The following is a 26330-nucleotide window of genomic DNA, read 5'->3' on the forward strand; positions in this document are numbered from 1 at the left end:
CAGCTGCTAATTTTTTATTCGTTATTCGAAATTTTTATTTACATAAAAAGTTTGCATATCATGGGCAAAATTATATTGGAATAAGACACAGCGAATAAAAACAACATACAACAATTTATTTACAATATTCATTCTATGGAGTAGTTAAATTTTTATTTTCATTTTAAAATACTTTATTCTGTAAGTCCAATTACGAATAATGTACAGGCAGCTGTTTACATTTTATTCGTTATTCGAAATTTGTATTTACATAAAAAGTTTGCATATTATGGGCAAAATTATATTGGAATAATGCACATCGAATAAAAACAACAATTTACTTACAATATTCATTTTGTGGAGTAGTTAAATTTTTATTTTCATTTTAAAATTCTTTATTCTATAAGTCCAATTACGAATAACGTACAGGCATTTTATATTTTATTCGTTATTTGAAAATTTTATTGTAATAACAGACAACAAATAATAATTGAATCTCTACGTTTGTTAGATTGAATAGCGAATGAGTACATTTTTGTGTTAAATAGTTAATGACGCAAATAATGATTCGAATTTGTACTTGTTTGTGAAATATTTCATTCCGTAATTTGAGTTCTAATAGTAACAAACGAACACTTGTTTACCGTTACGAGAAATGTTTTATCCACGTAAGAGTTTTGCCCATTTTTGCTTAGGAGACCATCTTTCCGGTTGGAGTTCTCTGTAGAGCGTCTTTTCCGCTCCATTTCGGCCGCGAGGACGCTCGTGGCCCCGTGTAATTTCGGCCGTTTTCCCCGCACGCGTCGATCTCTTTCAACCACGGGTTACGGAGCCGTGCCTTCTCGTGCATTCTCAACTTACCTATCGATCTCTCATATCCCTCCGGAGTCTTTTGTCTCACGGATGCTAATAAATCGCTGTCCAACGACGGCTAATTCAGTGCGCGTTCGACCGTCGTCGCGGTCGATTTGAAACGCAGGTACGCTTCGAGGCGATCGCGCGTGGGCAGTGCGTGTCGTAGTGGATCTTCGTATAAACATAAAATACGTGAGTTGCTTTTTGAGCTGGTGTGCAGCGACAAAGCTCCAGCTCGCTGCTTAGGAACACCTACCCATGAATACAGAGTGAAACGAATGAGTTGTTTTCTCTGGCAACCATTGGCGAGTCAATGAGACCTTTTTGTGTGGTATATGGGGTACCCCTGGGGAGTCCTTCAGGAAGGCACATTCTCCCTTTGTTTTTTATAGACTGTTATATAAATGTTTACTGTTTTGAATAGTGTATTTAAAACAAATAATACTTGAAATACTTTTTCATATTTTGGAAGAACCTTGATACGATGTTCGAATACATAATTGGAGTAAATGTAAACAATTTGACTATTTTATAAAAATTTGATAGTTTAGTGACTAGAGTGCACTAGAGAATTGGGATTAAAAGTTATTATATTAATACAATATTTCTTTCGTTACGTTCTATTTTTCTATTTTTTTTCTTTCCTCCTTACTGCTATTATTATTAATAAATTTGGTAGGCTAAATAGGTGTCGTTGGTTCTACGATATAGTAATTAAACTAAAATATTTAAAAACTATTAGGTGTAATAGTATTTGGTTAGGTTTTTTTTAATAGATTGTTATATAAATGTTTACGATTTTGAATAGTGTATTTAAAACAAATAATGTTTATTTCAAATACTTTTTCATATCTTGGAAGAACTTTCATACGATATTCGAATACATAATTGGAGTAAATGTAAACAATTCGACCATTTTTCAAAAATTTGATAGTTTAGTGAATAGTGTTTAGAGAATTGGGATTAAAAGTTATTATATTAATACAATATATATTTATATGGCATTTGGTATATTTGGTTTTTGCATTCATAACGTAACATTAAATTTTAATTTATAACTGATAATTATAGTTATATTTATAATCTTAATTCTAGTTTTTATTCGTTCAATTTTTCTATTTTTTTTTCTTTCTTCTTCACTGCCATTATTATTAATAAATTTGGTATGCTAAATAGGTGTCGTTGGTTCTACGATATAGTAATTAAGCTAAAATATTTAAAAACTATTAGGTGTAATAGTATTTGGTTAGGTTTCTTTTTAATCGACTGTTATACATTATAGTTTTCAATAGTGTATTTAAAACAAATAATATTTATTTGAAATACTTTTTCATATTTTGGAAAGACCTTGATACGATGTTTGAATACATAATTGGAGTAAATGTAAACAATTCGGCCATTTTTCAAAAATTTGATAGTTTAGTGAGTAGAGTGTTTAGAGAATTGGGATTAAAAGTTATTATATTAATACAATATACATATATTTATATGGCATTTAGTATATTTGGTTTTTGCATTCATTATGCAACATTAAATTTTAATTTATAACTGACAATTATAGTTATATTTATAATCATAATTCTAGTTATTATTCGTTCAATTTTTCTATTTTTCTTACTTTCTTCTTCACTGCCATTATTATTAATTTTATAGGCTAAATAGACGTCGTTGGTTCTACGATATAATAATTAAACCAAAAAATTTAAAAACTATTAGGTGTAATAGTATTTGGTTAGGTTTCTTTTTAATCGACTGTTATATAAATGTTTACTGTTTTGAATAGTGTATTTAAAACAAATAATATTTGAAATACTTTTTCATGTTTTGGAAGGACCTTGATACAATGTTCGAATACATAATTGGAGTAAATGTAAACAATTCGACAATTTTCCAAAAATTTGGTAGTTTAGTGACTAGAGTGTACTAGAAAATTAGGATTAAAAGTTATTATATTTGCTATATTTGGTTTTTGCATTCATAACGTAGCATTAAATTTTAATTTATAACTGATAATTATAGTTATATTTATAATCATAATTCTAGTTATTATTCGTTCAATTTTTCTATTTTTTTTACTTTCCTCTTCACTGCCATTATTATTTATTACAATTTAGTAGGCTAAATAGGTGTCGTTAGTTCTACGATATAATAATTAAGCTAAAATATTTAAAAACTATTAGGTGTAATAGTATTTGGTTAGGGAAAAGAAAAACAGATCAAATGTGGAGAGTTATTTAATGTTAGGCATTAATTATGGAACTATTAGATGGAAACGAGTGGAGTATCAATGATGTTATTTAAACATGTACAATTATGAAGGTTTGTTTATTGTAATAGTTTCAGAGACACGTTGTAAATTTAAAGGGTGCTGTGCCCCTGTCCCTTTTGAAACCCCCCAGCATTACCCCACATAGTATAACATAAAAGAGTTCCTCTTCTTCTACAATGCATATTTGACGATGATTATGGCGTCGATGGTCGATGCTATTACTGGATATTAAAGTAATATTAACACTAGGCGGACCAGGTTTATTGTCTATTCGAAACCATTGGTTTATTTTGATCCACGTGTATTTTCCTCGTTGGTTATTGTTGCTTAACTGCGTTGGCTTTTTGGGAACATTTATATTTAACACTTTGTGCTAATTTTTTATAGCTTCCCGCAACGAGAAAATAAGAACGTAGACATTTTAGTTGCATTTGGTGTATTTTGATAAAAATAGTAGAAAGAATCGATAAAAGATATAATCGCTACAACCATCTTTATTTTTGAAGCTTTCAACCTTTCTATATATAGTATTTATAAAATAATGATAATATAAAATTCTTAGATATAATCGAAGTATATTTAAGAAGGAAATTAAAAGTATAGAAATTTCATTTAAAATTATAAATACAGTGACTGTGTATTTAAAGGGTTAATGGTTACATGGGTACAAAATATCGTTGAAATCAAAACGATAAGAATATTTTTAAATATTGTAAGCGAGTGTGACAAACGGTTAAAATTTGCATAAGGCATTTTTTTAGACAAAGTAGAATCTTTTATGAATTTAGCGTATGTATTTGTTTTGTCATAGATGAAACAAAGCAGAATTGGTGTGGACACCACAGGTGTCATTTGATAGAGAATCCTCCACCCGTTTAAAGCCTCATAATTGTTTCATAGCTAATATTTTCGCAAATAAAGTTGTCTATATTTTCTGTTAGAGCATGAAGAACAATTAAACAAAATTTCATTTGGATTGAACAAAAATAGTGAAAGTTATAATGAAATCACAAGCACACAGATTTCAAATATGAATAGGTGTCTACAGTATTGGTTTACCTCATTTTGTGGCACTATCTAGCGTCGAAAATAAAAACTGTTTATTTATAAATTTAGGTATTTGAAATTACTGTTCATAAGTTTTATATTAATAGATAATAATTGAAGTTAGTATTTTTGCAAATTAAGTAAAGAACTACTGCATAAAATGTCATTTGGATTTGATAAAATTAGTATGAATGTAGAAAAGTCACAATCCCATAGATTTTATATTTTATATTAATAATTTAGAGGTACTAAATTATCATACATTTATATTAGAAATTATATATACATTTTGCAAGACATAAGAATCATCATCTATTACAAAAGAATGAAGTTATTTGTGCTCACTAACCAAAAACATGGAAAAATATAATTAAGAGAGCATGTGTTTACAAATTATTTGTTTCCAATTTACCAATAAATCCTTTTTTGTTTCCTTTTTGCATTTTTTCTCTATTGTACTAAGTATATGTTTAGTTACATATAGATTTGTTATTTCTTACAACTAGGAACTTTTTCAACCTTAAGAAATTTGGAACAATTATGTTTTATTTTTATATACTATGAATATTTACTATTATGTATATTTATTCCTACATCTTAACTATTTTCTCTTTGTTCATGGTTTAGTGTGTTTTTTGATAGATTTATTTGCAATTTCACTTTATTTTTTATTCTTCTTTTTGATATACATTTTCATATTTTGTTATTTATATTCTTTGTAATTTTTCTTCCTGTTTTTCAATTATTTTGTATTTTTTATGTTTTCCTCGCTAATATTTCTCTAACATTCCATTAGTTTCTTGCGTTACATAATTTTTCTTGTATTGCATGGTTTTCATTATGTTTATTTTTCTTAATTACAGTATTTACTCTTGGCGAGGGCTATAAATCGATCAAAATGTTGGTCTTAATAAATTTATTTTTACGCCTGGAAAAGAGTCGTTCCTGTAATTAAATAAAATTTGGGTTGAGTGAATCGTAATATGTACTAATAAACTGTTAAAATGAGATTTTTATATTTCTTTGGTTCCTACCATTTCCTCCTTACATATTCGATTATATCTAAGAATGTTGTATCTTACTATTTGAGAGGTATTACGAATTGTCAGTGATAAGTCGAAAAGTTTGAAAATAAAAATGCAAACATGTTGGTATGTCGTCTAACATTATTTCTAACAATCATTTACACATAGTATTTTAAATAGTAGACAAAATGCAGAGATATTTTCTTAACACATCAATTATTATTTCAATATTTAAGTAAATGAATCTTTTTCGTACATATACAATCGTTTCATTGAAAGTATTATTCTTATACAGAGTGATTCAAAATTTATGTGAAATACAACAAAATTTACTACGAATTTTTGTAATGAAAGAATTCGATCTAGATATTCCAAAAAATTTGATATATTTTATCATATCGACTATGATACAAAACAGTTAGTAAATTAATTAAATTACTAAATTAAGTTATTAAAGTTATATCATAATTATATAATTCGATTTAGATATTCCAAAAAATTTGATATATTTTATCATATCGACTATGATACAAAACAGTTAGTAAATTAATTAAATTAATAAATTAAATTATTAAAGGTAAATTATAATTGTGCAATTCGTCTCGTCCGAACAGATCAAAACTATCATGTACTTAATAAACAAAATTTATTATGACAGATTTATTTGTTAACATTTAGAAGAACTTGGCTTGAACGAACTTCTCTATAAAAAGAATGAATCTTGAATGAATCCTCCTTGGCATACTGTATAGTTTTCAATGCTGTATCATAATGCCAAAACATTGTCTATGTAATATTCGCTTTATTTGCGATAGTTTTATTGGCAAGTTTGTGCTTTAGAAGTTTCCAGATATTCTTAAGGTGCAAATCTGGAGCTTTTTAAATGACGAAATTCATTGTTTTACTTTGGCAAAACAATTTTAATAGCATTGAGAGTTTTATCAATTTTAAAATGCATTTATAATACGCATAATCAATAATTTAGTCGTCAACTGTTATTTATTTTTAGTTTTTCAATATTTTCAAAAGTGTATTAACGGTACTATTATAATTCTTGTTTTAGATATATAAATATATATAGATAAATTGTTTGATTGAATTTTTGCGTTATCGTATTTCTAAATTTTTTATTTAATAATGGCTCAAATTTTATAAGCTCACTGTAAAATTATTTATCAAAAATCATAACTTTATATTTCTGAAAGAAATAGTTTGCATGGGTTAAAATAGATATAGGCTTTGACAAAAATAACATTTTTAACGAGACAAACGTATACGTATAAAAAAACTTTGTCCTTAAACATTGAAGTGTCTGTTTTACATATACGGTAGTGAACTTATTACTACAAATTTTTTTTCCCACAGCCATTTTATATTTATCCAAGAAATAATAGTTAACACACGTTGAGATAGCACAAAATATTTTTCGAATTGAAATAGAAAAACGTTCACGAAGTTTTAACGTTCATTTGTGAACACAAAGAACAAATTGTCTTCTTCGGAGAATATTTTCCATTTATTATTCTATTACAAATTTCACAGGCTTTGACAGGCTTGTTATCACACTTATCATTTACTTCGCACCGTTTCACTCTTGTTTAAATGCATTTTACACTTGATGTAAAGTGTCATTATCGCTCAGAGTTTTGTTTGTAATATTTTTAATGAATTTTCTTGGGATTATTTTTATTTTAGTAGCTTCTGTGAGCAGAATTCAATTAGAACAGAACCTTCATTCAGATAGCAAAGCATTCATTCCTCTGACATCAATTATTCTATATTTTGGATAAAATAGTATGAATATCAATAATAGAAATGAGAACAATAATACAGGAAATGACTTTTTTACTCTTTCAAATCACCTGAGCTTTTTAATATATCTATTTGCTGAGAATCAAATTTCATTTTTATTTCAAATTAGGGTAGAGTGTGGGGATTTCCCCCTAGGATTGTTCGTGAGGGCGCGACCGAAGCGCCGACGCGACGGTAGCGCCACCACGAACAACCCTAGGGGGAAATCCCCACAAGAGGACCCCTTTACTGCCACCTATCCCGTTACTCGCACCCTAAATTGTTTTATTTAAAATACCGAATAAATCTTACAAAGTTTTTCATACAAAAAATCTAACATGCAATTATAACTGTAATTAACATGACAAAAAAAGCAACAGTAATTTTTTTTATTCTTCAACCTTGACCCCTTAACGTCCATGCCCGAGTCTGATTGCTTTGGAAAACGAGATTTGTTTAATTGAATGGTTTAAGGGATAGCAATACTTGTTTTCCTTTAAATTATATGTTAGATATGACATTGTAATTAACAAAAACCGCATTTTTATATAGCTTAGAAACAAGTCCAATACAGAAAACTGGTAATTCTTGGAAAAATATGAACGTTAAGGGGTTAAAAGCGAAAGCGAACATAGACACTAAAAGAAAGGCTATTATTTTAGTCGAGTTCTAACGTAATAAAATATTTAATTTTATATATAATAAAAATATAAAATTAAATATATATATACATTATATAATAATATAATTATAATTATATAAAATTATATAATTTTAATGTATAATTTTTTTTAGATTATATAAGCATCATAGTAAATAGTGGCAGTCATAGTATATAACTTCATTTTATAATTATTGTCATTATAGTATTTGCTGTAAGCTGTTACTGTCATCACCTAGTAATTTATACTTGCACAATATTTATTCTATTACAGTATGCAATACATAATTTATAAAAACATGCAATACAAAAATGGCAAATTTATAAATAAAATTATAGGGTTGCAGTATTTTTTTTAAATTAAGGATATTGAATAATAACAAATAATGAGAAAAATCTATACTTTTGGTAAATAAATTTAAAAAATAATGCAATTTTACGAGAGGTGATTGTTCAGGTGACAGTAATTGGGTCTTTAATCTTAGTTATTAATGACGAAAATATTCTTTCGGTTGCATTCGATCATCCAAAACTTGTTTATGTTTCACCATGAACGATTTAAAAGTAGAGTAAACCAAGTAACATTGACATAACTGTTACGATCAACTTATAATCGTTATCCGTCCTAAGAATATTTTATAAAAAAAAACCCCCTCTATTATTTTTCCTTATTTTGATTATATTGAACTTCGAGGTCCATTTTGACCCAAATCTGAACTTTATTATTTCACAGTCCAGTATAAGATTTCTTATTGAATTTTTACGTTATCGTATTTGTCAATTCTTGATGTCGTCAATTGTACAAGCCCCTTTAATATTACTATTATTATTGTTATTTATTAAAAACTCAAACTTTACGGATTGGTGAATAGACATACCCCCGAAATTTGGCTCATTTTCGAGAAAAAAATTCAGTATCGGCGGAATTTTTAACGTTAATAACTTTTTAACGAAGCCTCCATCAACAAATTGATATTTTTGATTTTCATCTTATTTTGGCCTCTAGAATCCTCCATTAAAATTTTTCCCAGGGGTGGCCGAACACCCTGTATATTACATTCATTTTATTGTATTTTCTCTTGTTTTAAATTGTTACTTTCATAAGTACTCTTTTAATACTCATTTTAAATACAACAAAATTTACTATGAATTTTTGCAATGAAAAAATTCGATCTAGATATTCCAAAAAATTTAATATATTTTATCATTCGACTATAATACAAAACAATTAGTAAGTCAAGTTATTAAAGTTAAATCATAATTCGTCTCGTTCGAACAGATCAAAACCCAATTATCATGTATATCGTATATCGTATTTGTCAATTCTTGATGTCGTCAATTGTACAAGCCCCTTTAATATTACTATTATTATTGTTATTTATTAAAAACTCAAACTTTACGATTCTGAAAGAAATAGTTTGCATGGGTCTAAATGGACCCGCAGTCCGCTGGACGACAATTAACGTGTTTCGAATATTCCAAAACTCATTTATCATTCGACATTTAAGATAATACAAAGCAACAAAAATGTCTACGAGTCTTACTATTTGAATCAAATCGGATTATTTAAAACGATGACATTTAACCAGTGTCGGATATTTATGTTCTCGAAGTTGCAAAATAAATTTTAATCTGCCACGGTCCAGCCAGCGTTAAAGCAGCGCGAAATACGTTTATTCAAGTTCTCTTTGTACGTAAAATGTTCCACGATTTCTGGCATTGAGGCGACATATGCGCGCATATTTATAGCGAACTGATTCATCGTTTTTGGAATTGCACTTCTAGCTAGTCACTGAATAATTGCTCTCAGTTGGATCACGTACGTCGATCGTTCCCTTTTGAATAATGGTCCCATCGTGGCCCCGTTTTTGTTGTTGAATTAGCAATCCAATTCAAAGTCACGGAACACTAAGTGCAGATAATTGTCCTTCGGAGTTGGCCGCCCGAAGCAGATTATCGGATTCGCTATCAACGCGTTTACGAAGGATGTAACAACTCGCCTTGACTCGATTCGTAATTCGTTGCAGGAAACGATGCCTCGAAAACGTTGAAATTTACGCGATACATTTCATTTTAATTACGAAACGAAAAAATAAAACTTCGTGTTTACCGAAACGGAGAACACGTGGGTGAGTCTCGATGTACAAGTATCTATATGATTTTTCACTCTGTTTTGAAGTACGTTTTAATCAATGGTTATTATTTTGCCGTTTCTGCTTCAATAAATTCATTGAAAAATGGGGAATATTTCCATTTTTATGCTTTGGAGAGCAAACAAATTTTACAGATGTTAAATCTTTGATTAATTACAATATTTTGGAACTATTTTTGCAATAAACAATTTAGACAACTATGTGGCGATTCTAAGTGTAAAAATAAAACGGAAATGTGGAATTGATTTTTTTTACTTAAAGCTTTGTTTTTGAGAAAATTGATTTCGAAGTTGTTTGGGGCACTCGTTTTACTAGTATTCAAGATAATAGTTTTCCTTATAGATTTGTACAACGTTCGAGGTCAATATGCAAATGTTATAATTTAATATTGGAGATACTTTTGTTCTTTATATATTTTTATTTTAGAATTAAAAATTTCTTTTTATTTAGTTATTGATAGTCACAACAATAAAAACTGTTTATTATAATTATTTAAACTATTCATCTCGTGTACCATTTTCAAAAACTTCGTGTTTACCGAAACGGAGAACACGTGGTTGTGTCTCGATGTACAAGTATCTATATGATTTTTCACTCTGTTTTGAAGTACGTTTTAATCAATGGTTATTATTTTGCCGTTTCTGCTTCAATAAATCCATTGAAAAATTGGGAATATTTCCATTTTTATGCTTTGGAGAGCAAACAAATTTTACAGATGTTAAATCTTTAATTAATTTGTACATTTTGGCACTATTTTTGCAATAAACAGTTTAGGCAACTATGTGGCGATTCTATGTGTAAAAATAAAACGGAAATGTGGAATTGATTTTTTTTACTTAACGCTTTGTTTTTGAGAAAATTGATTTCGAAGTTGTTTGGGGCACTCGTTTTACTAGTATTCAAGATAATAGTTTTCCTTATAGATTTGTACAACGTTCGAGGTCAATATGCAAATGTTATAATTTAATATTGGAAATACTCTTGTTTTTTATACATTTTTATTTTACAATTAAAAATTTCTTTTTATTTAGTTAGTGATAGTCGCAATATTAAAAAATGTTTATTATAACTATTTAAACTATTCATCTCGTGTAACATTTTTAAAAACTTCGTGTTTACCAAAACGGAAAACACTTGGGTGAGTCTCGATGGACAAGTATGTGTATGATTTTTCACTGTTTTGAAGTACGTTTTAATCAATGGTTATTATTTTGCCGTTTCTGCTTCAATAAATCCATTAAAAAATGGGGAATATTTCCCTTTTTAAGCTTTGGAGAGCAAACAAATTTTGCAGTTGTTAAATCTTTGATTAATAAAATAAATACTATCCTGATGCAATAGAAATAAATTAAAATTTAAGAGGGAGAAGAAGGGTTCCAGAAGATCAATGAGAATGAAAATAACAATGTCTTAAAACTGCAAAATGTGTTTGCTTTCCAAAGCATAAAAATGGAAATATTTCCTATTTTTCAATGAATTTATTGAAGAATTTCATTTGAGCAGATATTGTGACTATTAATACCTAAATAAAAAGAAATTTTTAATTGTAAAATAAAAATATATAAAAAAAATGATAGAATGTTAGCTATAATATTGATGATTTTTGAAATATGGAACAACTGTAATTCTAATTTATCAAATAATATGTAGTACGTTAAAGCAGTGTTAGAAAAGAAACTAGATGGTTAAAAAAAAGTCAAAAAACTAGAAAATACGAAATAATACAATAGAAACTAAATTAATATTTCAGGTACTATTTATTACCCTTTTCTATTCTATCGACACAATTAAGGAATTGATAAGTGTAAATAAATCAAAAGCGTTGAATGAAATTCGTTTATACAAGTCTCAGTTTCTTTGAAAATCGATGTTGAAAATATCGATAATCATTTCACAACGTATCAAATAATTATGAACAAGAGTATCTCCAATATTAAATTATAACATCTACATATTGGCTACGAACGTTATAGAAATCTATACGGAATTCCATCATCCTGCATTTTAGTAAAACGCGTGCTCCGAACAACTTCAAAATCAATTTTCTCAAAAACGAAGCTTCAAGTGAAAAAAATCAAATCAACATTTTCGTTTTATTTTTATACATAGAATTACCACATAGTTTTCTGAACTGTTTATTGCAAAAATAGTGCCAAAATGTACAAATTAATTAAAGATTTAACATCTGTAAAATTTGTTTGCTCTCCAAAGCATAAAAATGGAAATATTCCCTATTTTTCAATGAATTTATTGAAGCAGAAACGGCAAAATAATAACCATTGATTAAAACGTACTTTAAAACAGAGTGAAAAATCATACATACTTGTACATCGAGACTCACCCACGTGTTCTCTGTTTCGGTAAACACAAAGTTTTTGAAAATATTACACGAGATGAATAGTTTAAATAGTTATAATAAATAATTTTTAATGTTGTGACTATCAATAACAAAATAAAAAGAAATTTTTAATTGTAAAATAAAAATGTACAAAAAACAAGAGTATCTCCAATATTAAATTATAACATCTGCATATTGGCTACGAACGTTATAGAAATCTATAAAGAAATCCATTATTTTCCATTTGAGTAAAACGCGTGCTCCGAACAACTTCAAAATCAATTTTCTCAAAAACAAAGCTTCAAGTGAAAAAAATTAAGTCAACATTTCCGTTTTATTTTTACACATACAATCGCCATATTGTTGCCTAAACTGTTTATTGCAAAAATAGTGCCAAAATGTTGAAATTAATCAAAGATTTAACAACTGTAAAATTTGTTTGCTCTCCAAAGCATAAAAATAGAAATATTCCCTATTTTTCAATGGATTTATTGAAGAATTTCTGACTGCCCCCCCCCTCTAACTTTTTAGGATTAGAACAGTACTGTGACTCTGAATCGATGCACTGTAACGCGGAAATATAAAGAGGTGTAATGTTAAGCCTGTCACGCTCTAAACTTTATCTACTTTTATCAGTCACTCGAGCGAGGAGTGGCATAATCGTTCGATAATTACAAAAGTGCTCGATAATGGCGGGATAATTATCACCGAAGCGGTGTATCTCGGGGCTTCTACTTTCTTCTCCGTTCGCGATGATATTCTAGTGAAAGTTCAGGCTCCCATCGCTTACTGTAGTGTTTCTCAAACTTTTTTGATCGCGATTATGCTCGGACGATCGCATAAAGGCCGATTTACATAATCCTTTCATGCACGAAACGTTTACTGTGCAATTCAGTTCAGGCAAATATCATTGTAAGAAAAATTATATGAATATTTGTACATAATGTCTTTTTTATACCATTTATTTTATTTATGTATCCTTATTTAGAATTTCTTAGTTGTCTATACAGGATGTTCGGCCACCCCTGGGAAAAATTTTAATGGCGGATTCTAGAGACCCAAATAAGACGAAAATCAAGAATACCAATTTGTTGATGAAGGCTTCGTTAAACAGTTATTAACGTTTAAAGTTCCAACCGTACTGAATTTTTTTCTCAAAAATGCGCAGGATTTCGGGGGTAGGTCTATTTAAAAAAAATGATTGTAATTGGCCGCTGCAACAGAAAATAATTTTTTTTGAACGATTTGAAACTTTTCAATTTCATCGAAAAATTTAGGCACCTACCCCCTGTCGATTTTTCTTAAAAATTCCTTTTTCATTTTTAGTAATTTTGTTTGACGACCTACAGAAAAGTTGTCTAATACTTTTTTGTAGGCACCCATGAGCTCTACTTCGGAAAAAAGTTTCATTGAAACATATTCGCAATTGTAGGAGTTATGGCTCTTTGAAAATTGGACCATTTTTATGGGGGTTTTCTCATTTTGTGGGGTCAAGGACCAACTTCTTGAATAATTTTGCGATTTGTACATATTCTCCACCAAAATACGCGTAGTTTGCTTTTTTAAACATTAAAATCGTTCAATCCGTTCAGAAGTTATGACGTTTTGAAGATTCGCATGAAAATTTGGGCAGACATTTCTGGCCAGAAATTAGATTTTCGGTAAGGAATTTTTTTCGCGAAACTGAGTAGGATTTCGGGGGTATGTCTGTTGACCAAAAATACTTGCAATTGACCCCTGCAACTAAAAATAATTTTTCCAGAATGATTTGAAATTTTTGAATTTAATTGTTAATTACCTTTTTACGATGCCTCCATCAACAAATTGGTATTCTTGATTTTCGTCTTATTTTGGCCTCTAGAATCCCTCATTAAAATTTTTCCAGGGGTGGTCGAACACCCTGTATATTACTCTCATTTTATTATATTTTCTCCTGTTTTAAATTGTTATTTTCATAAGTATTGTTACTTTCATAAGTACTTTTAATACTCGTTTTAAATACAACAAAATTTACTACGAATTTTTGCAATGAAAGAATTCGGTCTAGATATTCCAAAAAATTTAATATATTTTATCATATCGACTATAATACAAAACAATTAGTAAATTAATTAAATTAATAAATTAAATTATTAAACTTAAATCATAATTCGTCTCGTTCGAACAGATCAAAACCCAATTATCATATACTTACTAAATAAAATTTACTATGACAGATTTACACTACCAAAATTTTCATAGTCAATTGCTCTACCGACGTACCCACAATTTGTTCTATAAAGTAAATTTAAGTAATTCTTTTACCACGTGTGTACCAAATTTTGAATCAAAATATCTCGAAAGTGAAGGGCCATTGTGAAGAAACATATTAAGGGAGTATTGCTGTCTAGGCTGTTATTTCTTTGGTCTTTCTTTGTGATTTTTTTTTTAACGACAGGTAGGTTGTTTTGTACTGACATTTTGCAGAAATATTTATTCGTCTTATAGGTATGTGCAGTATTTTTTCCATCAAAAAATATTAAAAATTGCGAGAGTTATAGCTCCTTGTTTAAAAAACAACGCATTTAAACTGGCTTATATGATATTTCAAGATCTAGCAAACCGATCGACTTCAAATTTGGAGAAAATATTCAGCAGACACGTCCTTATCGCTGGAACTAGAGATTTAAAAAAATGTTGAGTTTTATTATTTTTTTTAATACGCTAAAGACAAACGAACGATTAACAAATAGAAATTCGAAACTTAAAGCGTCGCCATTTCTTTATTTATCAGGATTTTGACTTCTCCCTGGTTCCTGCTATAACTACAACCTTCCTTATGAAGATACTTTAACCCCCTTTGTTTCAAATTATCTGGAATCCTGGAAGCCATTGGAGCACCTTTTCCAGAAGAGCCATTAAATAAGAAGTTATAATTCCCACGATTTTTAATATTTTTCCATGAAAAAAATATTGTACATGCTTAGAAGATGAATAAATACATCTACAAAGTCTCAGTACAAAACAGCCTACCTATCATTAAAAAAAAAATCACAAAAGGGGCCGTAAAATTGACAGTCTAGGCAGCAATACCTCCTTAAGATTCTTGATACTAGGTGTATACTACACTGTGGAGCATGACTATAGCAGCACTATAATTTTCAAGAGTTTTGTAGTTGTAAGTAATGATTTCTAAATGTTAATGATACCACGCGAAAAGAACTAGAAGAAAATTATAATCAATGGAAAAAGTACAAAAATAACATTTATTTAACATGAACTATAATAAGAAATGAAATATTGCAATGGTGCATAACTATAGCACCAATATATTTGGAACGTAATAATAAGCTTAAATGGTTATAAAATGTTAAATTTCTAATTCAGTTTATTAAAGCGAGCAGTTTCAATAATGAGTAGGACTTCCTTTTTTATGTATTAATTCAAAAATACGATTGTTCATACTTGTAATGAGTTTTTCTAATTTGTGAATTAATGAACACTGTTTTTAGTATAACTTGCATCTGCTATCGTTTCAAAAGCAATTTCCACGGCTGTAAGGCCCCTTGTCAGTAGGCCCACTATCCCTTTCCATAACTCCTTTCCACTGTGCCTTCCATAGCTCCTTTCTACCTCGAGCAGTAATATTTTATCGCTAGAGCCAACAAGTGCCGTTTAGAAGTGTAAAAGACTGAATTGTTAAAACTCTGTAATCATCGTCGGTTCTAAATCAGTTTTATAGCGTATTTATTCTCCAGACGCATCGGTCCGCAGATAAGATTCGCGTCAGCCGTGAGCCCATCGTTGTGTTCAGTTATCCGGTGTCGTTTAGACCACGTCCAAGCAGAAGAAAAACTGTATCGTCGCGCGAGTTTCTTCGAAAATTAAGCAAGATCGCCAAGTCGAATCGGTCTGGCGATAAAATTTGTCTCAGGGTCGCATTAAATGGGACACTTTTCGTAGTAACATCTTGGATTTTGCTGAAACTTAGATACGTTCTAACCTTTAACGATATTGAAATGTATCCGTGAGAATTTTTTTGAAATTTAAAAGATCGTTGACTGGACAGGTGTTTTGAAAAGTAGTACGAACTTTTTTTCAATAAATTCAATTGTTAAAAGTGGCAATCGAATGAGAATGAAATTTTTTGGGTGCTCACAATGAGGACGTGACAGTACCAGAGATGGACTCATTTTTTATAATAGATAATCAATAAAATCAGTGATTTATTTGACCGAACAGTGAAATTTTTATTTTTATTTCACGAGTAATTGATAAATCGTTATGTATTTTTCATTTGAAATCTTGATTTAGATGAGAATTTTGCTTGTCTCTGAAGAATAACAAAGACAAATTATTTCGGAGATTTTTCTTTGATCATTACGTTTTGCAATTATTTTAAACAAATGTCGTATTTTAATAGCGGAGACGAATTAAAAAATTTGAGAAAAGCGAGAATGTTAGTCTTTTCTACTGGTAAATTTTCATAAATATTTGTCACTTCGAAATTAATCGTATGAAAATTAGTTGAAGTTAATACTTCGTGTTTGCACATGCGTCGCTTTATTTTTGAATAGTAGTTTCACATAATGACTAATGAATTGAAGTTATTGGCAAATGGTTCAAAATATAAAATAAATATACAATAAATGAGCATAGTTTATTTTATAGTATAAACGTTTTAATTTATAATTTGATGTCTATGAATATATTTACTATTATACTACACCCTTGGTTGCTATTTGTCTTAAGTATACATTTATCCCTTCATTCATTTTGATATTTTTACTTATATTTAAAATTCTTTTTATTTTATTATACATAAGAAAAATTTATGTACTATAGTTTATTTCACTGTTTTACGTTTGTATTTTGTTATCTCTTTTTACTCATTGATATACAAGGTGTTCAATTACCCCTGGGACAAATTTTAATGGGGGATTCTAGAGGCCAAAATAAGACGAAAATCAAGAATACCAATTTGTTGATGGAGGTTTCGTTAAAAAGTTATTAACAATTAAATTCAAAAATTTCAAATCGTTTTGGAAAAATTATTTTCTGTTGCGGGGGTCAATTACAATCATTTTTGGTGAATACACTACCCCTGAAATTCTATTCACTTTCGAGAAAAAAATTCGAGAATGTGCTGAAATTTTTCGGCGAAAAAAAAATTTTTCAAATCGTTCTAAAAAAATTATTTTCGGTTGTGGGGGTCAATTACAATCCTTTTTGATCATTACACATACCCTGGAAATCCTACGCATTTTCGAGAAAAAAATTCCTTACAGAAAATCTAATTAGAATTATTAAATAATTCGACGAAAAAAAAACATTTCAAATCGTTCTGGAAAAATTATTTTCGGTTACGGGGGTCAATTACAATCATTTTTGGTGAATAAACATAACCCCTAAATCCTTCCCACTTTCAAGAAAAAAATTCGAGAAGGTGTGAAATTTTTCGACGGAAAAAGAAAATTTCAAATCGTTCTGAAAAAAATATTGTTTGCTGTGGGGGTCAATTACAATCATTTTTGGTAAATAGACATACCCTCGAAATCTTGCACATTTTCAAGAAAAAAATTCAATACGGGCGGAACTTTAAACGTTAATAACTTTTTAACGAATCCTCCATCAACAAATTGGTATTCTTGATTTTCGTCTTATTTTGGCCTCTAGAATCCCCCATTAAAATTTTTCCCAGAGGTGGCCGAACACCCTGTATATTTTTGTTACTCAATAAATTTACAAAATAATAAAACAGTTTATTTCAAGAATAATTTAATAATTCTTGCATTGAAAATCTTGGTCAGCCTTCATAGAAAAATAGTCATATATTTTCGTTCTCAATAGATTTACAAAATAATACAACAGTTGGTTTCAAGAATTATTAGATAATTCTTGCATTGAAAATCTTGGCCAACCTGAATAGAAAAATAATTATACATTTTCGTTCTCAATGAATTTAAAAAATAATATAACAGATTGTTTCAAGAATTATTAAATAATTCTTGCATTAAAAATCTTGGTCAACCTGAATAGAAAAATAATTATATATTTTCGTTCTGAATGAATTTACAAAATAATAAAACAGATTGTTTCAAGAATTATTAAATAATTCTTGCATTGAAAATCTTGGTCAATCTGAATAGAAAAATAATTATATATTTTTGTTTCAAGAATTATTAGATAATTCTTGCATTGAAAATCTTGGTCAACCTGAATAGAAAAATAATTATATATTTTCGTTCTGAATGAATTTACAAAATAATAAAACAGATTGTTTCAAGAATTATTAAATAATTCTTGCATTGAAAATCTTGGTCAATCCGAATAGAAAAATAATTATATATTTTTGTTTCAAGAATTATTAGATAATTCTTGCATTGAAAATCTTGGCCAACCTGAATAGAAAATAAATATATATTCTTGTTCTCAATGAATTTACAAAATAATAAAACAGAATGTTTCAAGAACTATTAAATAATTCTTGCATTAAATAATTTTTGCATTAAATCTTGGTCAACCTGAATAGAAAAATAATTATATATTTTCGTTCTCAATGAATTTACAAAATAATAAAACAGATTGTTCCAAGAATCATTAAATAATTCTTGCATTGAAAATCTTGGTCAGCCTGAATATAAAAATAATTATATATTTTATTCTCAATGAATTTAAAAAATAATAAAACAGATTGTTTCAAGAATCATTAAATAATGCATTGAACATCTGAATAATTAAAATTCAATTCTTACCCACTGTGGATTGTATCGATTTGACGTGGTAGTCCAACAGGAAATTCAGGTGAACCGTAGTTTGAGCAACGCTGGCGTACGCGATCAGCTAGTCCATTGATTTCCTCTCGCGTGTCCTCATTACTTCGTATAGCAATCTCTCGGCTCGTAAAATATGAACGATAAAAGTGTTACTGTGTTTTATCTGTCAATTCATTCGGATTATTTGGTAGATTCGTTGAGAACTTTCCAAAGAGAGTGACAATTCGCGGACAAATTAGTTAGCAATTTATCTCGTTTCAGATTTTCCAATATACAGAGACTGTCCCTTAAAATCGTACACCTAGCTGTTCAGCCGATATTATTTCAATATCACATGAAAATTGTACTAAATTATTGATTGTAAATCAGTATATAGATTTATATAGAATTATTCAAAGAATGGTCCAAAACGATTTCGCGATATTTCATCAAAAACATTAAAAATTTTTGAACAAAATTTCGAAAAAGATACCCGAGTACCCGATTTTAAAGAGCAAAACACACAATTGCGAGTTCTTATTACATAGTATTTATCCTAGTATTTAATAGTTTCTTCATAAATTTTTATTTCAAAAACGCAAATCGGTATAGAATTATTCAAAGAATGGTTCAAAACGATTCTCCGACATTTCAGCAAGAACATTAAAAATTTTTGAACGAAATTTGGAAAGCGATACCCGAGTACACGATTATTGATATAAGGATTCATTCTCATATTTGACTCCTAAAAAGATTACTGTATGCAATGAACTAAGATGTTTCGTAATAATCATTTGTTTACATTACTGTCTACGATACAACAATTTAAAGGCTAAAATTTCAAATGGGAAGTGTTGATTCAATTAAGCCATTGTGTTATTGATAAAATAACGTAGTTATGTACTAACGATAAACATTGCCAAGAAAACTTTTCATTTGTGTACGTTACTGTTTGCATACGATACAACGATTTAAACGTTAAAATTTAACATAATTTAACATAATGTGGTCGTCTAAGGATCGAAAAAAATCATTTCTTGCGTGGAATCGGTGGTCAAGGACATGAACTAGTGTTTAAGCAAATGGAACCAACGAAATACAATGATTGTCACTTAAAATCGTATACCTAGTGGTTCAGACGATATTTTTTCAATAAAACATGAAAATTCTACTAAATTATTGAAACACCCCTAGGAAAAATTTTAATGGGGGATTCTAGAGGCCAAAATAAGACGAAAATTAAGAATACCAATTTGTTGATGGAGGCTTTGTTAAAAAGTTATTAACGTTTAAAGTTCCGCCCGTACTGAATTTTTTTCTCGAAAATGAGCAAGATTTCGGGGGTATGTCTATTCACCAAAAATAATTGCAATTGACCCCCACAGCTAACAATATTTTTTTCAGAACGATTTGAAATTTTCTTTTTCCGTCGAAAAATTTCACACCTTCTCGAATTTTTTTCATGAAAGTGGGTAGAATTTCGGGGATATATCTATTCACCAAAAATAATTATAATTGACCCCTGCAATCGAAAATAATTTTTTCAGAACGATTTAAAATGTTTTTTTTTCGTCGAATTATTTAATAATTCTAATTAAATTTTCGGTAAGGAATTTTTTTCTCGAAAATGCGTAGGATTTCGAAGGTATGTGTAATGACCAAAAATTATTGTAATTGACCCCCGCAACTGAAAATAATTTTTCCAGAACAATTTGAAAAATTTTTTTTTCGCCGAAAAATTTCAACACCTACCTGATTTTTTTTCTCGAAAGTGGATAGGATTTCGAGGGTATGTCTAATGGCCAAAACTCATTGTAATTAACCCCTGTAACTGAAAATAATTTTTCTAGAACGATTTGAAATTTTTTTTTCACTGAAAAATTTAGGCACCTGCCCCCCGTCAATTTTTCTTAAAAATTTGTTTTTCATTTTTAATAAATTTATTTGACGCTCTACAGAAAAGTTGTTTAATACTTTTTCGTAGTTATCCATGAACGCTAGTTCTCCCCAAAATTTCAATGAAATATATTTACTGTTGTAGGAGTTATGGCTGTTTGAAAATTGGACCATTTTTATGGGGTTTTTCTCAATTTGCGGAGTCAAGGAATAATTTTTCAAACATTTTTTGAATTTCCACATATTCTTCACCAAAATATGCGTTGTTTGCATTTTGAAACATTAAAATCGTCCAATCTGTTCAGGAGTTATGATGTTTAAATAATTTTTCCAGAACGATTTGAAATTGTTGAATTTAATTGTTAATTATTTTTTAACGAAGCCTTCATCAACAAATTGATATTCTTGATTTTCGTCTTATTTTGGCCTCTAAAATCCCCCATTAAAATTTTTCCCAGGGGTGGTCGAACACCCTGTATAGTGTAATGTTTCTTTATTTGAAACATAACAACAATACAAAAAAACCTTTAGTGGTACTCAGTAAATAAAATAAAATTTGAGGTTACGTATGAAAATTAGCTGTCAGTAAAAGTTATACACTGTTGGTAACTAAATGATAAATAAATTTTTACTGACAGCCAAGTTTCACACGCAACCTCAAATTTTATTTAATTTATTGAGTACTACTAAAGGTTTTTCTGTATTATTGTTGTGTATTAAATAAAGAAATATTACACTGTATACCTCTATACGAGTTTCAATAATTTAGTACAATTTTCATGTTCTATTGAAAAAGATCAGCTGAATCGCTAGGTATACGATTTTAAATGACAGTCACTGTACGCTCTCGACTGATAGCACTTTTTGAACAGTCGAAATTAATTTCGAACCATTTTGATTTATCAAATTCTAATACAAATTAGCCGCGGAAAGTTGCCTAAAATATTCGATGATACGAAAGATGAAAAAGAAATCATTAGGACGGATAATAAGTCACCTGGTTTTTTAAAAAGAAATTCGAAATAGTAAATTTTTTTTTAAACAACGTTGCATAAATTTAACACTAGGTTTACGGTACGCGTCAATTTGACGCATTCAGATTCTAAACTTAACGTTATAGGACTCATAAATATTATTTGTTAGCAATTTATGTTGAATTGAATTGATGTAATGATATGGATGTATACTCTAAATAAAAGAAAAACTGCATTTTAATGCAACTGTCAACGTAGCGAATTATAATAAAAATATGGGCAACGAGTGTCCGTAAATCTAGTGTTAAATCCACACGACACGATGTCTAATCAAATAACTTCGAGAGGGAAATCGTGTCTCCATAATTAAATTATCGATAAGAAACTTACGACTCGAAGTGTTATTTGCCGCGACAATAATCATTATCTTTATGATCGGAATTAGTACTGATTTGAGAACGATTTTTGGGGGTCGGTAAACTCGTTTCCTGCAACGAATTGTAATTGAAGTCATTTTTTCTTCCCATGAAAACGTTAAATTTTATTGCGGTGTCCGACCATAAATTACCAAGCAACTATCTCGTAAATGTCAGAGTTACGATAGAATTCAATAATAGAAATTTACACGGTTTTAAGTCGGTTACAAGGTGCGCGTAAATTATTATTTTTGTACTGGTGATCTTTTCGAGTCCTGAAGGCCAACTTAATTTTTTCATGTGGATACAAATAATTTGTTTCGTCCATTTAGTTAGTTAAAAGGTCATTTGCAATTAAAATGATATCTTGTTACTAATTGTTATTGTGCATCATTTAGAAGATAACAACTCAAATATAAAGTAGTAATTTGTATTGTATGTTTGAATCAAGTTTGAAATATTACAAAGTTTAAGAAAGTAAATAGTATTCGAACTATTAGTTAAAAGGTTATTTGCAATTAAAATGATATTTTCTTACAAATTGTTATTGTGCATCATTTAGAAGGTAACAATTCAAGTATAAAGTAGTAATTTGTATTGTATCTTTGAGTCAAGTTTGAAATATTACAGAGCTTAAGAAAGTAAACAATTTTCGAACTATTAGTTGAAAGGTTATTTGCAATCAAAATTCTATCTTGTTACAAATTATTATTGTGCATCATTTAGAAGGTAACAACTCAAATATAAAGTAGTAATTTGTATTGTATCTTTGAGTCAAGTTTGCTATGTTACAGAGCTTAAGAAAGTAAACAATTTTCGAACTATTAGTTGAAAGGTTATTTGCAATCAAAATTCTATCTTGTTACAAATTATTATTGTGCATCATTTAGAAGGTAACAACTCAAATATAAAGTAGCCATTTGTATGGTACCTTTGAATCAAGTTTGAAATATTACAAAGTTTAAGAAAGTAAATAGTATTCGAACTATTATTTAAAAGGTCATTTGCAATTAAAATGATATTATCCTACAAATTGTTATTGTGCATCATTTAGAAGGTAACAACTCAAGTATAAAGTAGTAATTTGTATTGTATCTTTGAATCAAGTTTAAAATATTACAAAGAAATGTTACTTAAGAAAGTAAACAATGTTCGAGCTATTAGTTAAAAGGTTATTTGCAATTAAAATGATATTTTGTTACAAATTGTTATTGTGCATAATTTAGAAGGTAACAATTCAAGTATAAAGTAGTAATTTGTATTGTATCTTTGAGTCAAGTTTGAAATATTACAGAGTTTAAGAAAGTAAACAATTTTCGAACTATTAGTTGAAAGGTTATTTGCAATCAAAATGATATTTTCTTACAAATTGTTATTATGCATCATTTAGAAGGTAACAACTCAAATATGAAGTAGTAATTTGTATTGTATCTTTGAGTCAAGTTTGAAATGTTACAGAGCTTAAGAAAGTAAATAATATTCAAACTATTAGTTAAAAAGTTATTTGCAATCAAAATTCTATCTTGTTACAAATTATTATTGTGCATCATTTAGAAGATAACATCTCAAACATAAAGTAGTAATTTGTATGGTACCTTTGAATCAAGTTTCAAATATTACAAAATTTAAGAAAGTAAACAGTATTCGAACTATGATTTAAAAGGTTATTTACAATCAAAATTCTATCTTGTTACAAATTATTATTGTGCATCATTTAGAAGGTAACAACTCAAATATAAAGTAGTAATTTGTATTGCATCTTTGAATCAAGTTTTAAATATTACAGTGCTTAAGAAAGTAAACAATGTTCGAACTATCTGATCAATGGCTACCGTACAGTAATTCATACTCTACATATTATATTTACATGCACACAGACGCATATTTTTGTGAGTTAAATATCAGTGATTCTCTTCGTTGTTCAGAATTATGTACTTTTATAAATTTCATGTTTCATTATTTAAGATGTTGATTATGTACCTCAAAAACGATAGTAATTTTCGATGAGATCATTTTGATTCCAAGTGACCTCCGCTAACTAAATATGTACAAAAAATGATGTGCAAGGCTACGAATAAAAGAAAATAATTTATGTCAAATTATTTTAAATTATTGTAGCTAACTTACATCCGTATGAATATTTCTTATCGAACTTTGTTGTAACTTTGTTATTTACGAAATACTTGGATATTTATGGAAGGGACACTCTGTATACTTATATAATATTTTTGCTTCCAGATAAATATAAAACCATATTTCTAACGAAGTAAGAACGAAATGAATCACGAAACTGAAATAATAACAGTTTAACTAAGACGTATAATCCTGTTAGCAAATCGTTTTATCAACCACCAAGCAACCAGAGCAATTACGTATCGTTATTAATCCCAGTTTTATTAACGCGCAAAAAACTCATTCGACAGACGATTCGTTGCGAGTCAACGTTTCGAGGAACGATTTAAAAAAGAAAAATTAAGAAACGTAATAGTCATTCGGTTTAATACTCAGCCGTGAAGTGTCATTCAAGAGTGGTGCACATATTCCCAAAGGATCGTCGTGTCGTGGTTCGTGCCTTGCAATTAGTGTACTCTACCAGTAATAGCACAGACGCATTTTATTATCGTGACAATCAGTTTGATGCGATCATGCGACGTGTTAAGCATTCGCTTAAAATCTCGTGAGTGATCGAGAAGAAAAATCCATTCGATGAACGTTGGAGCAAAGTCAAAGGAAGTGAAAGATGTCGCATCTACGAACGAAGAATAAATTGACGACCGGCGATGAGAATTCGAAACAGATCTCGAAGCATGGAGAGTACCGCAGGATTCAGTTCACCTTATTAAAGGGACACTTAGAGCACCGTCTTCACGAGGTAACGAAACATAAACGCAACAACGTTAGTTTAGGAGAATTTTCCATAACTCTAGAGTCGATGTATCCAAGTTGCATAACGTGCGTTTTTATTGAAAAAGAAATTGATTACGCACGGAATTGTAGGTTGTGGCCATTTTCAAATAGGAGAAAAAGTATTTGTCGAGGACCTGGATAACTACACTTGCAAGGAAAGGACCCCAATTGTCTGACTTCGATTTTCATGGGTCTTTGTAAGGTGATAATATACAGGGTGTTCGGCCACCCGGGGAAAAATTTTAATGGGAGATTCTGGAGGCCAAAATAAGATGAAAATCAAGAATACCAATTTGTTGATGGAGGCTTCGTTAAAAAGTTATTAACGTTTAAAGTTCGGACTGTAATGAATTTTTTTCTCGAAAATGCGCAGGATTTCGGGGGTAGATCTATTAACCAAAAATTATTGTAATTGACCCTCGTATCTGGAAATAATTTTTCCAAATCGAATTGAAAAAATTTTTGACCGAAAAATTTAGGCAACAATCCTTGTCAATTTTTTAAAATTCGTTTTTCATTTTTAATAATTTTGTTTGACGCCCTATAGAAAAGTTATCTAATACTTTTTTGTAGGTACCCATTAGCTATACTTCAGAAAAAAGTTTCACTGAAATATATTCACTATTGTAGGAGTTATGGTCGTTTGAAGTTTGGACCATTTTTATAGGGTTTTTCTCATTTTGCGGGGTCAAGGAATAACTTTTTCAATATTGTTAGAATTTCTACATATTCTTGGCAAAAATACGCGTTGTTTGCCGTTTGAAATGTTAAAATCCTTCAATCCGTTCAAAAGTTATGACGTTTTAAAGATACGCAAGAAATTTTCAAGTGACATTTCTATCCCAGAATTATATTTTCGGTAAGGAATTTTTTTCTCGAAAATGCGCAAGATTTCGGGAGTAAGTTTGTTCACCAAAAATTATTGTAATTGACCCCCACATCTGAAAATAATTTTTCCAAATCGATTTGAAAAAATTTTTTTCGTCGAAAACACCTACACCGTGTCGATTTTTCTTAAAAATTCGTATTTCATTTTTAGTAATTTTACTTGACACCCTATAGAAAAGTTGTCTAATACTTTTTTGTAGGCACCCATGTGCACTACTTCAGAAAAAAATTTCATCGAAATATATTCACTATTGTAGGAGTTATGGCTGTTTGAAAATTGGACCATTTTTCTATAGTTTTTCTCACTTTATGGGGTCAAGGAATAACTTTTTCAATATTATTAGAATTTCTACATTTTCTTAATAAAAATACGCGTTGTTTGCCGTTTGAAACATTA

At 29.2% G+C, this 26330-nt stretch overlaps 1 protein-coding gene across 3 annotated transcripts in view; it reads left to right on the top strand.

Moving 5' to 3' along the window:
• Window positions 1–26330, top strand: part of Arms (Ankyrin repeat-rich membrane spanning) — a 162320-nt gene that overhangs the window by 22980 nt on the left and 113010 nt on the right. The window contains exons 2-3 of one of the 3 annotated variants that reach the window (XM_076782302.1): window positions 675–1026; window positions 24377–25010. The exons of 1 other annotated variant lie outside the window; for it this stretch is intronic. In XM_076782302.1, the coding sequence (XP_076638417.1) occupies window positions 24879–25010 (132 nt within the window). In that variant the 5' untranslated portion in view covers window positions 675–1026; window positions 24377–24878. Of the gene's footprint in view, window positions 1–674; window positions 1027–24376; window positions 25011–26330 lie in introns of those variants that run through there. One more of the 3 variants, XM_076782300.1, reaches the window with a different exon arrangement.

The sequence above is a fragment of the Colletes latitarsis genome, chromosome 14 (assembly GCF_051014445.1).
Source record: "Colletes latitarsis isolate SP2378_abdomen chromosome 14, iyColLati1, whole genome shotgun sequence".
Classification (NCBI taxonomy): Eukaryota; Metazoa; Arthropoda; class Insecta; order Hymenoptera; family Colletidae; genus Colletes; species Colletes latitarsis.